The sequence below is a fragment of the Pseudophryne corroboree genome, chromosome 1, assembly GCF_028390025.1.
Source record: "Pseudophryne corroboree isolate aPseCor3 chromosome 1, aPseCor3.hap2, whole genome shotgun sequence".
NCBI classification, from domain to species: Eukaryota; Metazoa; Chordata; class Amphibia; order Anura; family Myobatrachidae; genus Pseudophryne; species Pseudophryne corroboree.
Window position 1 is genome coordinate 1,226,165,199 of NC_086444.1, and position 16,221 is coordinate 1,226,181,419.

Consider the following 16,221-nt stretch of genomic DNA (forward strand, 5'->3'; position numbering starts at 1 on the left):
TGGTTATCCGCAGCTCCCCCTGGAGGGACATTACAGGAACCCGGGAGTAGGGATCAGTGCAGACCAGAAATGGTTATCCGCAGCTCCCCCTAAAGGGACATTACAGGAACCCGGGAGTAGGGATCAGTGCAGCTCAGGAATGGTTATCCGCAGCTCCCCCCCTGGAGGGACATTACAGGGAGTAGGGATCAGTGCAGCTCAGGAATGGTTATACGCAGTGGAGGGACATTACAGGAACCCGGGAGTAGGGATCAGTGCAGACCAGGAATGGTTATCCGAAGCTCCCCCTAGAGGGACATTACAGGAACCCTGGAGTAGGGATCAGTGCAGATCAGGAATGGTTATCCGAAGCTCCCCCTAGAGGGACATTACAGGAACCCTGGAGTAGGGATCAGTGCAGATCAGGAATGGTTATCCGCAGTGGAGGGACATTACAGGAACCCGGGAGTAGGGATCAGTGCAGACCAGGAATGGTTATCCGCAGGGGAGGGACATTACAGGAACCTGGGAGTAGGGATCAGTGCAGATCAGGAATGGTTATCCGCAGCTCTCCCTGGAGGGACATTACAGGAACTTGGGAGTAGGGATCAGTGCAGCTCAGGAATGGTTATCCGCAGTGGAGGGACATTACAGGAACCCGGGAATAGGGATCAGTGCAGATCAGGAATGGTTATCCGCAGCTCCCCCTGGAGGGACATTACAGGAACCTGGGAGTAGGGATCAGTGCAGCTCAGGGATGGTTATCCGCAGCTCCCCCTGGAGGGACATTACAGGAACCCGGGAGTAGGGATCAGTGCAGACCAGGAATGGTTATCCGCAGTGGAGGGACATTACAGGAACCCGGGAGTAGGGATCAGTGCAGATCAGGAATGGTTATCCGCAGTGGAGGGACATTACAGGAACCCGGGAGTAGGGATCAGTGCAGATCAGGAATGGTTATCCGCAGTGGAGGGACATTACAGGAACCCGGGAGTAGGGATCAGTGCAGATTCAGGAATGGTTATCCGCAGCTCCCCCAGGAGGGACATTACAGGAACCCGGGAGTAGGGATCAGTGCAGATCAGGAATGGTTATCCGCAAGGGAGGGACATTACAGGAACCCGGGAGTAGGGATCAGTGCAGACCAGGAATGGTTATCCGCAAGGGAGGGACATTACAGGAAACCGGGAGTAGGGATCAGTGCAGACCAGGAATGGTTATCCGCAGCTCCCCCAGGAGGGACATTACAGGAACCTGGGAGTAGGGATCAGTGCAGATCAGGAATGGTTATCCGCAGTGGAGGGACATTACAGGAACCCGGGAGTAGGGATCAGTGCAGATTCAGGAATGGTTATCCGCAGCTCCCCCAGGAGGGACATTACAGGAACCCGGGAGTAGGGATCAGTGCAGATCAGGAATGGTTATCCGCAAGGGAGGGACATTACAGGAACCCGGGAGTAGGGATCAGTGCAGACCAGGAATGGTTATCCGCAAGGGAGGGACATTACAGGAAACCGGGAGTAGGGATCAGTGCAGACCAGGAATGGTTATCCGCAGCTCCCCCTGGAGGGACATTACAGGAACCTGGGAGTAGGGATCAGTGCAGATCAGGAATGGTTATCCGCAGCTCCCCCTGGAGGGACATTACAGGAACCTGGGAGTAGGGATCAGTGCAGATCAGGAATGGTTATCCGCAGCTCCCCCTGGAAGGACATTACAGGAACCCGGGAGTAGGGATCAGTGCAGATCAGGAATGGTTATCCGCAGCTCCCCCAGGAGGGATATTACAGGAACCCGGGAGTAGGGATCAGTGCAGACCAGGAAAGGTTATCCGCTGCTCCCCCAGGAGGGACATTACAGGAACCTGGGAGTAGGGATCAGTGCAGATCAGGAACGGTTATCCGAAGCTCCCCCTAGAGGGACATTACAGGAACCCGGGAGTAGGGATCAGTGCAGATCAGGAATGGTTATCCGCAGTGGAGGGACATTACAGGAACCCGGGAGTAGGGATCAGTGCAGATCAGGAATGGTAATCCGCAGCTCCCCCTAGAGGGACATTACAGGAACCCGGGAGTAGGGATCAGTGCAGATCAGGAATGGTTATCCACAAGGGAGGGACATTACAGGAACCCGGGAGTAGGGATCAGTGCAGACCAGGAATGGTTATCCGCAGGGGAGGGACATTACAGGAACCCGGGAGTAGGGATGAGTGCAGATCAGGAAAGGTTATCCGCAGCTCCCCCTGGAGGGACATTACAGGAACCTGGGAGTAGGGATCAGTGCAGATCAGGAAAGGTTATCGGCAGCTCCCCCTGGAGGGACATTACAGGAACCCGGAAGTAGGGATCAGTGCAGACCAGGAATGGTTATCCGCAGGGGAGGGACATTACAGGAACCCGGGAGTAGGGATCAGTGCAGACCAGGAATGGTTATCCGCAGCTCCAGGAACCTGGGAGTAGGGATCAGTGCAGACCAGGAATGGTTATCCGCAGGGGAGGGACATTACAGGAACCCGGGAGTAGGGATCAGTGCAGACCAGGAATGGTTATCCGCAGCTCCAGGAACCTGGGAGTAGGGATCAGTGCAGACCAGGAATGGTTATCTGCAGCTCCCCCTGGAGGGACATTACAGGAACCTGGGAGTAGGGATCAGTGCAGATCAGGAATGGTTATCCGCAGCTCCCCCTGGAGGGACATTACAGGAACCTGGGAGTAGGGATCAGTGCAGATCAGGAATGGTTATCCGCAGCTCCCCCTGGAGGAACATTACAGGAACCCGGGAGTAGGGATCAGTGCAGCGCAGGAATGGTTATCCGCAGGGGAGGGACATTACAGGAACCCGGGAGTAGGGATCAGTGCAGATCAGGAATGGTTATCCGCAGCTCCCCCTGGAGGGACATTACAGGAACCCGGGAGTAGGGATCAGTGCAGACCAGAAATGGTTATCCGCAGCTCCCCCTAAAGGGACATTACAGGAACCCGGGAGTAGGGATCAGTGCAGCTCAGGAATGGTTATCCGCAGCTCCCCCCCTGGAGGGACATTACAGGAACCCGGGAGTAGGGATCAGTGCAGCTCAGGAATGGTTATACGCAGCTCCCCATGGAGGGACATTACAGGAACCCGGGAGTACAGGAACCCGGGAGTAGGGATCAGTGCAGCTCAGGAATGGTTATCCGCAGCTCTCCCTGGAGGGACATTACAGGAACCCGGGAGTAGGGATCAGTGCAGATCAGGAATGGTTATCCGCAGCTCCCCCTGGAGGGACATTACAGGAACCCGGGAGTAGGGATCAGTGCAGATCAGGAATGGTTATCCGCAGCTCTCCCTGGAGGGACATTACAGGAACCCGGGAGTAGGGATCAGTGCAGATCAGGAATGGTTATCCGCAGCTCCCCCTGGAGGGACATTACAGAAAGCAGAATCCCTGCAATGCCGGCAGCCAGATGTGGGAAAACAGATCCACTCCGCTTCAGATCTGTGTGTCACCATCATGTCAGGAACCAACACCACATTTCACCAAGTCCTTACAAGAGACAGGGTTCAATGGGACCTGTAGTTCCACATCCTCTAGCCTATATTACATGGAATTGGTAACTACACAAAAGGACAGAACGGAAATGTTTGGAAGCTTGGCTCACCATGCATCAGTTATACATAGGGTGAGGGGGATAATGTGATCCAGATGGTTAAATTATTAGTGGATGAAGTAGAACGTTACAGAAACCCAAGCAAGAAATGATATACCAGAGGTTCTGCTAAACGTGTGCTCTATATACATGTCCAGCCTTCTCCACGAGTGACCTCGCAGCCGGCCTAAAACCCAGACGTCCAGCACTTACGCCAAGGGATGCCAGACTGATGGCGTTATAGACCGAGCTCATAGAAATCTGATGTAAAATTACACAGCCGCCAATCTGTCCTGTCTCACCATACTGGGAGCTGCCCACAGCGAGAAGGCGCCCAGCCCTTACCCGAGGAACCACATCCCTTCCAGCAGCACACAATGGGCAGAGCCAGGCACAAGCCCCAGTGAGACAGGACTGTGTGAGCGCACCGTGTGATGTGTCCGGCTGTGCTCCCGTGGACACTACAACGAAGGCCAGCCTCACCTTCAGGCAGTGCGGTGATCTTGGTTGTCCTGAGGTTCAGGTTAGGCAGGGGAACCACGCAGATGTTCTTTCCAAGTCGCTGCATTGAAGGCAAAGTAAAGGAAATTTCATATTTGTGCAAGATCTTCAGGAACCCGACCTGTAAATACAGAAGGATGGTGAGTGGCTGAACTATTTCCTCATCAGGAATACAATGTCCTATCAGGAGCACAGTGTCAGACACACAGCGCCCCCTGTTGGAGAGAATCAGAACAGCACAAACTATGCAGGCATACCACTGCCCCCGACACGTCCCTATTGCAGAGTGAGTAAGATCAATCAGAGCCTGTGCATTACTGATCTGAGTACACACTCCAACAGGCGGGTGTGACCGTAGAACCTGGCATGGCTCCAGGGCAAAAGGTTTTATCTGACATAATCCTCCTGCTCCTTCACCTTTATACATCAGGATTGCATAGTAAAAATAAGATTTTACTTACCGGTAAATCTATTTCTCGTAGTCCGTAGTGGATGCTGGGCACTCCGTAAGGACCATGGGGAATAGACGGGCTCCGCAGGAGACTGGGCACTTCTTTAAAGAAAAGATTAGGTACTACATCTGGTGTGCACTGGCTCCTCCCTCTATGCCCCTCCTCCAGACCTCAGTTAGGGAAACTGTGCCCGGAAGAGCTGACATTACAAGGAAAGGATTTGGAATCCAGGGTAAGACTCATACCAGCCACACCAATCACACCGTACAACTCGTGATAACTATTACCCAGTTAACAGTATGAACAACAACTGAGCCTCATTAAACTGATGGCTCAGAACAAAAAAAAAAAAAACCTATAGTTAAGCAATAACTATATACAAGTATTGCAGAATTCCGCACTTGGGACGGGCTCCCAGCATCCACTACGGACTACGAGAAATAGATTTACCGGTGAGTAAAATCTTATTTTCTCTGACGTCCTAGTGGATGCTGGGTACTCCGTAAGGACCATGGGGATTATACCAAAGCTCCCAAACGGGCGGGAGAGTGCGGATGACTCTGCAGCACCGAATGAGCAACTCAAGGTCCTCCTCAGCCAGGGTATCAAACTTGTAGAATTTTGCAAACGTGTTTGATCCCGACCAGGTAGCAGCTCGGCAAAGTTGTAAAGCCGAGACCCCTCGGGCAGCCGCCCAAGAAGAGCCCACCTTCCTCGTGGAATGGGCTTTGACTGATTTAGGATGCGGCAGTCCAGCCGCAGAATGTGCAGCTTGTTGGGTGCATGCAGGATAAACAGCGAGTCAGTTTTTCTGACTCTAGCCGTCCTGGAAACATAGATTTTCAGGGCCCGGACTACATCCAGCAACTTGGAAGCCTCCAAGTCCCGAGTAGCCGCAGGCACCACGATAGGTTGGTTCAAATGAAACGCTGATACCACCTTAGGGAGAAATTTGGGACGAGTCCTCAATTCTGCCCTGTCCATATGGAAGATCAGATAGGGGCTTTTACATGACAAAGCCGCAAATTCTGACACACGCCTAGCCGAAACCAAGGCCAAAATCATGACCACTTTCCACGCGAGATATTTCAACTCCACGGTCTGAAGTGGCTCAAACCAATGTGATTTTAGGAAATCCAACACAACGTTGAGATCCCAAGGTGCCACTGGAGGCACAAAAGGAGGCTGAATATGCAGCACTCCCTTAACAAACGTCTGAACTTCAGGCAGTGAAGCCAGTTCTTTTTGAAAGAAAATAGACAGGGCCGAAATCTGGACTTTAATGGATCCCAATTTTAGGCCCATAGTCACTCCTGACTGTAGGAAGTGCAGAAATCGACCCAGCTGAAATTCCTCTGTTGGGGCCTTCATAGCCTCACACCAAGCAACATATTTTCGCCATATGCGGTGATAATGTTTTGCTGTCACATCCTTCCTAGCTTTTATCAGCGTAGGAGTGACTTCAACCAGAATGCCCTTTTCCATCAGGATCCGGCGTTCAACCGCCATGCCGTCAAACGCAGCCGCGGTAAGTCTTGGAACAGACAGGGCCCCTGCTGTAGCAGGTCCTGTCTGAGAGGCAGAGGCCAAGGGTCCTCTGAGATAATTTCTTGTAGTTCCGGGTACCAAGTCCTTCTTGGCCAATCCGGAACGATGAGTATAGTTCTTACTCCTCTCTTTCTTATTATCCTCAGTACCTTTGGTATGAGAGGAAGAGGAGGGAACACATAAACCGACTGGTACACCCACGGTGTCACTAGAGCGTCCACAGCTATCGCCTGAGGGTCCCTTGACCTGGCGCAATATCTTTTTAGCTTTTTGTTGAGACGGGACGCCATCATGTCCACCTGTGGCCTTTCCCAACGATTTACAATCAGCTGGAAGACTTCTGGATGAAGTCCCCACTCTCCCGGGTGGAGGTCGTGCCTGCTGAGGAAGTCTGCTTCCCAGTTGTCCACTCCCGGAATGAACACTGCTGACAGTGTTATCACGTGATTTTCCGCCCATCGGAGAATCCTTGTGGCTTCTGCCATCGCCATCCTGCTTCTTGTGCCGCCCTGTCGGTTTACATGGGCGACCGCCGTGATGTTGTCTGACTGAATCAGCACCGGCTGGTTTTGAAGCAGGGGTTTTGCCTGACTTAGGGCATTGTAAATGGCCCTTAGTTCCAGAATATTTATGTGTAGGGAAGTCTCCTGACTCGACCATTGACCTTGGAAGTTTCTTCCCTGAGTGACTGCCCCCCAACCTCGGAGGCTTGCATCCGTGGTCACCGGGACCCAGTCCTGTATGCCGAATCTGCGGCCCTCGAGAAGATGAGCACTCTGCAGCCACCACAGCAGAGACAACCTGGCCCTCGGGGACAGGGTGATCAGCCGATGCATCTGAAGATGCGATCCGGACCACTTGTCTAACAGATCCCACTGAAAGATCCTTGCATGGAACCTGCCGAATGGAATTGCCTCGTAAGAAGCTACCATCTTTCCCAGGACTCGCGTGCAGTGATGCACCGACACCTGTTTTGGTTTTAGTAGGTCTCTGACCAGAGATGACAACTCCTTGGCCTTCTCCTCCGGGAGAAACACCTTCTTCTGTTCTGTGTCCAGAATCATACCCAGGAACAGCAGACGCGTCGTAGGAACCAGCTGCGACTTTGGGATATTCAGAATCCAGCCGTGCTGTTGTAGCACTTCCTGAGATAGTGCTACTCCGACCAACAACTGCTCCCTGGACTTCGCCTTTATAAGGAGATCGTCCAAGTACGGGATAATTATAACTCCCTTCTTCCGAAGGAGTATCATCATTTCGGCTATTACTTTGGTAAATACCCTCGGTGCCGTGGACAGACCAAACGGCAACGTCTGGAATTGGTAATGGCAGTCCTGTACCACAAAACGGAGGTACACCTGGTGAGGTGGGTAAATGGGGACATGTAGGTAAGCATCCTTGATGTCCAGTGATACCATGTAATCCCCCTCTTCCAGGCTTGCAATAACCGCCCTGAGCGATTCCATTTTGAACTTGAACTTCCTTATACAAGTGTTCAAGGATTTCAAATTTAGAATGGGTCTCACCGAACCGTCTGGTTTCGGTACCACAAACATTGTGGAATAGTAACCCCGTCCCTGTTGAAGGAGGGGAACTTTGATTATCACCTGCTGGAGGTACAGCTTGTGAATTGCCGCCAGTACTACCTCCCTGTCCTGGGGAGTAGCTGGCAAGGCTGATTTGAGGTAACGGCGAGGGGGAGACGTCTCGAACTCCAGCTTGTATCCCTGAGATACCACTTGTAGAACCCAGAGATCCACCTGTGAGCGAACCCACTGGTCGCTGAAGTTCCGGAGACGGGCCCCCACCGCACCTGGCTCCACATGTGGAGCCCCAGCGTCATGCGGTGGACTTAGTGGAAGCAGGGGAGGATTTTTGTTCTTGGGAACTGGCTGTATGGTGCAGCTTTTTCCCTCTACCCCTGCCTCTGGGCAGAAAGGACGCGCCTCTAACCCGCTTGCCTTTCTGAGGCCGAAAGGACTGTACTTGATAATACGGTGCTTTCTTAGGCTGTGAGGGAGCCTGAGGTAAAAAAGTCGACTTCCCAGCTGTTGCTGTGGATACGAGGTCCGAAAGACCATCCCCAAACAATTCCTCACCCTTATAAGGCAAAATTTCCATCTGCCTTTTAGAATCAGCATCACCTGTCCACTGCCGAGTCCATAATACTCTCCTGGCAGAAATGGACATTGCATTAATTCTAGATGCCAGCCGGCAAATGTCCCTCTGTGCATCTCTCATATATAAGACTACGTCTTTAATATGCTCTATGGTTAGCAATATAGTGTCCCTGTCAAGGGAATCAATGTTATCAGACAGGGAATCAGACCACGCTGCTGCAGCACTACACATCCATGCTGAAGCAATAGCAGGTCTCAGTATAGTACCTGAATGTGTATACACAGACTTCAGGATAGCCTCCTGCTTTCTATCTGCAGGCTCCTTTAAGGCGGCCGTATCCTGAGACGGCAGTGCCACCTTTTTTGATAAGCGTGTGAGCGCCTTGTCCACCTTAGGGGATGTCTCCCAGCGTAACCTATCCGTTGGCGGGAAAGGGTACGCTATTAGTAACCGCTTAGAAATTACTAGTTTCTTATCTGGGGAAGCCCACGCTTCTTCACACAATTCATTTAACTCATCAGATGGGGGAAAAGTCACTGGCTGCTTTTTCTCCCCAAACATAATACCCTTTTTTGTGGTAACCGGGTTAATGTCAGAAATGTGCAACACATTTTTCATTGCCGTAATCATGCATCGGATGGCCCTAGTGGATTGTATATTTATCTCATCCTCGTCGACACTGGAGTCAGACTCCGTGTCGACATCTGTGTCTGCCATCTGAGGTAGCGGGCGTTTTTGAGCCCCTGACGGCCTCTGAGATGCCTGGGCAGGCGCGGGCTGAGATGCCGGCTGTCCCAAAGCTGCGTCATCGAACCTTTTATGCAAGGAGTTGACACTGTCGGTTAATACCTTCCACATATCCATCCACTCTGGTGTCGGCCCCGCAGGGGGCGACATCACACTTATCGGCACCTGCTCCGCCTCCACGTAAGCGTCCTCATCAAACATGTCGACACAGCCGTACCGACACACCGCACACAGGGAATGCTCTGACTGAGGACAGGACCCCACAAAGTCCTTTGGGGAGACAGAGAGAGAGTATGCCAGCACACACCAGAGCGCTATATAACAGAGGGATATACACTATACACAAAGTGAATTTTCCCCCTATAGCTGCTTATATTCACAATTTGGCCTAAATTTATGTGCCCCCCCTCTCTTTTTCACCCTTTCTGTAGTGTATACTGCAGAGGAGAGCCTGGGGAGCGTCCTTCCAGCGGAGCTGTGAAGAGAAAATGGCGCTGGCTGTGCTGAGGGAGATAGCCCCGCCCCTTCAACGGCGGGCTTCTCCCGCTTTTTATAACGTTAATGGCTGGGGTTTCTGCATATATACAGTGTTAAACACTGTATTATGTGCTTTTTATTGCCAAAAGGTATATTAATTGCAGCCCAGGGCGCCCCCCCCCCCCCCAGCGCCCTGCACCCACCAGTGACCGGAGCGTGTGGTGTGCTGTGGGAACAATGGCGCACAGCTGCAGTGCTGTGCGCTACCTTATTGAAGACCGAAGTCTTCAGCCGCCGATTTCCTCCGGTTTCTTCCGTCTTCTGGCTCTGCAAGGGGGACGGCGGCACGGCTCCGGGAACGGACGATCGAGGTCGGGCCCGGTGTTCGATCCCTCTGGAGCTAATGGTGTCCAGTAGCCTAGAAGCACAAGCTAGCTGCAAGCAGGTAGGTTTGCTTCTCTCCCCTAAGTCCCACGTAGCAGTGAGTCTGTTGCCAGCAGATCTCACTGAAAATAAAAAACCTAACAAATACTTTTCTTTTAGTGAACTCAGGAGAGCCCACTAAGTGCATCCAGCTCAGGCCGGGCACAGATTCTAACTGAGGTCTGGAGGAGGGGCATAGAGGGAGGAGCCAGTGCACACCGGATGTAGTACCTAATCTTTTCTTTAAAGAAGTGCCCAGTCTCCTGCGGAGCCCGTCTATTCCCCATGGTCCTTACGGAGTACCCAGCATCCACTAGGACGTCAGAGAAAATAAGATTTTAAGCTTACAGGTAAATATTTTTCTCGTAGTCCGTAGAGGATACTGGGGACGCCGTAAGGACCATGGGGGTAGACACTTTAAGAAAGACTTTAGGATTTGGGTGTGCACTGGCTCCTCCCTCTATGCCCCTCCTCCAGACCTCAGTTAGAGAAACTGTGCCCAGAGGAGACGGACAGTACAAGGAAAGGATTTTTGTTAAACCAAGGGCAAGATTCATACCAGCCCACACCAATTACACCGTATAACTTGTGATAAACTAACCAGTTAACAGTATGAAATTCAACATAGCTTCAGTCGGAAACTGAAAGCAACCATAACATAACCCTTATGTAAGCAAAACTATATACAAGTCTTGCAGAAGTAGTCCGCACTTGGGACGGGCGCCCAGCATCCTCTACGGACGAGAAATAGATTTACCGGTAGGTTTAAAATCTTATTTTCTCTTACGTCCTAGAGGATGCTGGGGACTCCGTAAGGACCATGGGGATTATACCAAAGCTCCCAAACGGGCGGGAGAGTGCGGATGACTCTGCAGCACCGATTGAGCAAACATGAGGTCCTCCTCAGCCAGTGTATCAAACTTGTAGAATTTCGCAAACGTGTTTGCCCCTGACCAAGTAGCTGCTCGGCAAAGCTGTAGTGCCGAGACCACTCGGGCAGCCGCCCAAGAAGAGCCCACTTTCCTAATGGAATGAGCCTTGACTGATTTAGGTAACGGCAATCCAGCCGTCGTATGCGCCTGCTGAATCGTGTTACAGATCCAGCGAGCAATAGTTTGCTTTGAAGCAGGGGCACCAATCTTGTTGGCTGCATACAGGATAAACAGCGCTTCAGTTTTTCTGACTTTGGCCGTCCTGGCCACGTAAATTTTCAAAGCCCTGACTACATCCAAATACTCGGAATCCTCCAAGTCTCGTGTAGCCACCGGCACCACAATAGGTTGGTTCATATGAAAGGATGACACCACCTTAGGCAAGAATTGAGGACGGGTCCGCAATTCCGCCCTATCCATATGGAAAACTAGATAGGGGCTTTTGTGAGACAAAGCCGCCAATTCAGACACTCGCCTAGCCGAAGCTAAGGCCAACAACATGACCACCTTCCAAGTGAGATATTTTAACTCTACTGTCTGAAGTGGTTCAAACCAGTGCGACTTAAGGAAACTCAAAACCACGTTAAGGTCCCAAGGCGCCACCGGAGGTACAAAAGGAGGCTGAATATGAAGCACTCCCTTCACAAAAGTTTGTATTTCTGGAAGCGAAGCCAATTCTTTTTGAAAGAAAATGGAAATTGCCGAAATCTGAACCTTAATGGAGCTGAATTTTAGGCCCAAATTCACTCCAGTTTGTAGAAAGTGAAGGAAATGGACCAGATGGAATTCTTCCGTAGGAGCATTCCTGGCCTCACACCAAGCAACATATTTACGCCAAATACGGTGATAATGTTTAGCTGTCACATCCTTCCTAGCCTTTATCAGAGTAGGAATAACCTCATCCGGAATGCCCTTTTCCGCTAGGATCCGGCGTTCAACCGCCAAACGCAGCCGCGGTAAGTCTTGGAACAGACAGGGCCCCCGTTGCAACAGGTCCTGTCTTAGAGGAAGAGGCCACGGATCTTCTGTGAGCATCTCCTGCAATTCCGGGTACCAGGCCCTTCGTGGCCAATCTGGAACAATGAGAATTGTCCGAACTCCTCCTTTTCTTATTATTCTCAACACCTTTGGGATGAGAGGAAGAGGAGGAAACACATATACTGAGTGGAACACCCACGGTGTCACTAGTGCGTCCACCGCTACCGCCTTAGGGTCTCTTGACCTGGCGCAATACCTTTGCAGTTTTTTGTTTAGGCGGGACGCCATCATGTCTATCTGGGGCAGGCCCCACTGGCTTGCAATCTGTGTGAAGACTTCCTGACGAAGTCCCCACTCTCCCGGATGCAGGTCGTGCCTGCTGAGGAAGTCTGCTTCCCAGTTGTCCACTCCCGGAATGAACACTGCTGATAGGGCGCTTACATGGTTTTCCGCCCAGCGCAGAATCCTTGTGGCTTCCGCCATTGCCACTCTGCTCCTTGTGCCGCCCTGGAGGTTTACATGAGCTACTGCGGTGATGTTGTCTGACTGGATCAGAACTGGTAAGTCGCGAAGCAAAGTCTCCGCTTGACGAAGGGCGTTGAATATGGCCCTTAGCTCCAGGACGTTGATGTGAAGACAAGTCTCCTGACTTGACCAAAGACCCTGGAAGTTCCTTCCTTGTGTGACTGCACCCCAACCTCGGAGGCTCGCGTCCGTGGTCACCAGGAACCAGTCCTGAATGCCGAATCTGCGGCCCTCTAGAAGGTGAGCACTCTGCAGCCACCACAGGAGAGACACCTTGGCCCTGGGGGACAGGGTGATCAACCGATGCATTTGTAGATGCGACCCGGACCATTTGTCCAGTAGGTCCCATTGGAAGGTCCGTGCATGGAACCTGCCGAATGGAATGGCCTCGTAAGATGCCACCATCTTTCCCAGGACTCGCGTGTGCAGTGATGCACTGACACCTGTTTTGGTTTCAATAGGTTCCTGACCAGAGTCACGAGTTCATGAGCCTTTTCTATCGGCAGATACACCCTTTTCTGGTCCGTATTCAGAATCATGCCCAAGAAGGGTAGACGAGTCGTAGGAACCAGCTGCGACTTCGGGATATTGAGAATCCAGCAGTGTTGCTGTAACACCTTCAGTGAAAGTGACACGCTGTTCAGTAATTGTTCTCTTGATCTCGCTTTTATGAGGAGATCGTCCAAGTACGGGATAATTGTGACACCTTGCTTGCGCAGGAGCACCATCATTTCCGCCATTACCTTGGTGAAAATTTTCGGGGCCGTGGAAAGCCCAAACGGCAACGTCTGAAATTGGTAATGTCAATCCTGTACCGCAAATCTCAGGTACGCCTGATGAGGTGGATATATGGGAACATGAAGGTATGCATCCTTTATGTCCAGAGATACCATAAAATCTCCCCCTTCCAGGCTGGCGATGACCGCCCTGTCTTGAATTTGAACCTTTTCAAGTATAGGTTCAGGGATTTTAAATTTAAAATGGGTCTGACCGAACCGTCCGGTTTCGGGACCACAAACAGGGTTGAGTAATATCCCCTGCCCTGTTGAAGCGGGGGAACCTTGACCACCACCTGTTGAAGATACAATTTGTCGATTGCATTTAACACTATCTCCCGTTCTTGGGGAGACGTTGGCAGAGCCGATTTGAAAAACCGGCGAGGAGGCACCTCTTTGAATTCCAGTTTGTAACCTAGGGAAACAATTTCTATTGCCCAGGGATCCGCCTGTGAGTGGGCCCAGATTATGGCTGAAAATTCGAAGACGTGCCCCCACTGGGGCGGACTCCCTTAGTGGAGCCCCAGCGTCATGCAGTGGATTTTGCAGAGGCCGGGGAGGACTTCTGTTCCTGGGAACTAGCTGTGTTGTGCAGCTTTTTCCCTCTGCCCTTACCTCTGGCAAGAAAGGACGATCCACGGCCTTTCTTGTTTCTATTTGATCGAAAGGACTGCATCTAATAATGTGGCGTTTTCTTAGGCTGTGAGGAAACCCAAGGTAAAAAAAAAGCTGATTTACCTACCGTAGCTGTGGAAACTAGGCCTGAGAGACCTTCCCCAAACAATTCCTCACCCTTGTAAGGTAAAACCTCCATATGCCTTTTTGAGTCGGCATCACCTGTCCATTGTCGGGTCCAAAGGACTCTTCTAGCCGAGATCGACATAGCGTTGATTCTCGAACCCAATAGACCAATGTCTCTTTGTGCATCTCTCATATATAAAAGACAGCATCTTTTATATGTCCTAGGGTCAATAGGATGGTATCCTTATCCAGGGTATCAATTTCCGCTGATAAGGTATCTGTCCATGCTGCTACAGCACTACACACCCATGCCGACGCAGTAGCCGGTCTGAGTAAGGTACCTGAATGTGTATAAATGGACTTCAGGGTAACCTCCTGTTTGCAATCAGCAGGATCCCTGAGGGTAGCCGTATCTTGGGAAGGCAGCGCTACCTTTTTGGATAAGCGTGTCAAGGCTTTGTCCACCCTAGGGGATGATTCCCACCGTATCCTGTCCGCTGGCGGGAAAGGATACGCCATAAGAATCCTTTTGGGAATCTGCAGTTTCTTGTCTGGAGATTCCCAAGCTTTTTCACATAACTCGTCCAGCTCATGTGAGGGGGGAAAAGTTATCTCAGTTTTCTTTCCCTTATACATGTGTACCCTCGTGTCAGGGACAGGGGGTTCCTCTGTGATATGCAAAACAGCTTTGATTGCAATAATCATATATCGAATACATTTAGCCACCTTTGGCTGTAATTTTGCATCATCATATTCGACACTGGAGTCAGAATCCGTGTCGGTATCCGTGTCAACTATTTGGGATAGTGGGCGCTTTTGGGACCCCGAAGGTCCCTGCGACATAGGTACAGGCATGGGTTGACTCCCTGACTGTTCCCTAGCTTCAGCTTTATCCAATCTTTTGTGCAATAAATTTACATTGGCACTTAAAACATTCCACATATCCATCCAGTCAGGTGTCGGCGCCGTCGACGGCGACACCACATTCATTTGCTCCTCCTCCTCCCTCGAAAAGCCTTCTACCTCAGACATGTCGACACACACGTACCGACACACTACACACCTCAGGGAACCCTCTTATCCGAGGACAGTTCCCCCACAAGGCCCTTAGGAGAGACAGAGAGAGAGTATGCCAGCATACACTCAGCGCTATAATAACCCAGGACAAAAACACAATATTTATGTTTACCCAGATAGCGCTTTTATACTCAATGCGCCAATTATGTGCCCACCCTCTACTTTAAAACCCTCTTGTCACCGTGGTATAAGCAGGGGAGAGTCCGGGGAGTTTCCTCTCAGCGGTGCTATGGAGAAAAAATGGCGCTGGCGAGTGCTGAGGGAGAAGCCCCGCCCCCTCGGCGGCAGGCTTCTGTCCCGCTCTAAAATACAAAACTTTGGCGGGGGCTCGTAGGTATATACAGTGGCCAGCTGTATATACCCATCTTTTGCCAGGAGAGGTTTATTTGCTGCCCAGGGCGCCCCCCCCCCCCACACGCCCTGCACCCTTACAGTGACACAGTATGTGAGGTGAATGGGAGCAATGGCGCACAGCTGCATTGCTGTGCGTTACCTCAGTGAAGAGCAGTGAAGTCTTCTGCCGCCTCTGATGTCTTCTAACTTCTCATACTCACGTGGCTTCTACCTTCAGACTCTGAGGAGGACGGCGACGCAGCTCCGGGACGGACGGCGAGGATGAGACCTGAGTACCGATCCCTCTGGAGCTAATGGTGTCCAGTAGCCTAAGAAGCAGAGCCTTTCAACTCACAGAAGTAGGTCTGTTTCTCTCTCCTCAGTCCCTCGATGCAGGGAGTCTATTGCCAGCAGGCTCCCTGAAAATAAAAAAACCTAACAAAATACTTTCTGTCAGAAACTCAGGAGAGCTCTGAAAAGCACCCAGTCTCCTCTGGGCACAGTAATCAACTGAGGTCTGGAGGAGGGGCATAGAGGGAGGAGCCACTGCACACCCAAATCCTAAAGTCTTTCTTAAAGTGCCCATGTCTCCTGCGGAGCCCGTCTACCCCCATGGTCCTTACGGAGTCCCCAGCATCCTCTAGGACGCAAGAGAAAGGGAGGTGCTACTCTGCCCTACATCGCTCAGCAGTGTGCGTGGACAGCTTGTAAACCTGCACGCCTCCGACACATCGCATGGACTATAGGATGAATACTCAGGGACAGGCCCAGTGATACGACAGAAATAAAAGGGTCTTGCGTCCCAATAGGATACAGCGCTAAAGATAAGGGGGTGAGACTACAACTAGCTCCAAAGAACCTGGGGTACTCTACTGAACTGTAGCCTTTATTTACCAGTAACTGGCTTTTTATCCGATGTAGGCACTCACTCCCCGTCACGCCCATCTATGTATAAGAATCAGTGTATTACTGAGAACAAAGTCCA

At 51.3% G+C, this 16,221-nt stretch overlaps 1 protein-coding gene across 2 annotated transcripts in view; it reads right to left on the minus strand.

Annotated features, from left to right (window-relative positions):
- ADISSP (adipose secreted signaling protein) overlaps positions 1-16,221 on the minus strand; it is a 148,226-nt gene that overhangs the window by 78,343 nt on the left and 53,662 nt on the right. For both annotated transcript variants that reach the window (XM_063925361.1, XM_063925360.1), the window contains exon 4: positions 4,089-4,227. In XM_063925361.1, the coding sequence (XP_063781431.1) occupies positions 4,089-4,227 (139 nt within the window). The remainder of the gene's footprint in view (positions 1-4,088; positions 4,228-16,221) is intronic.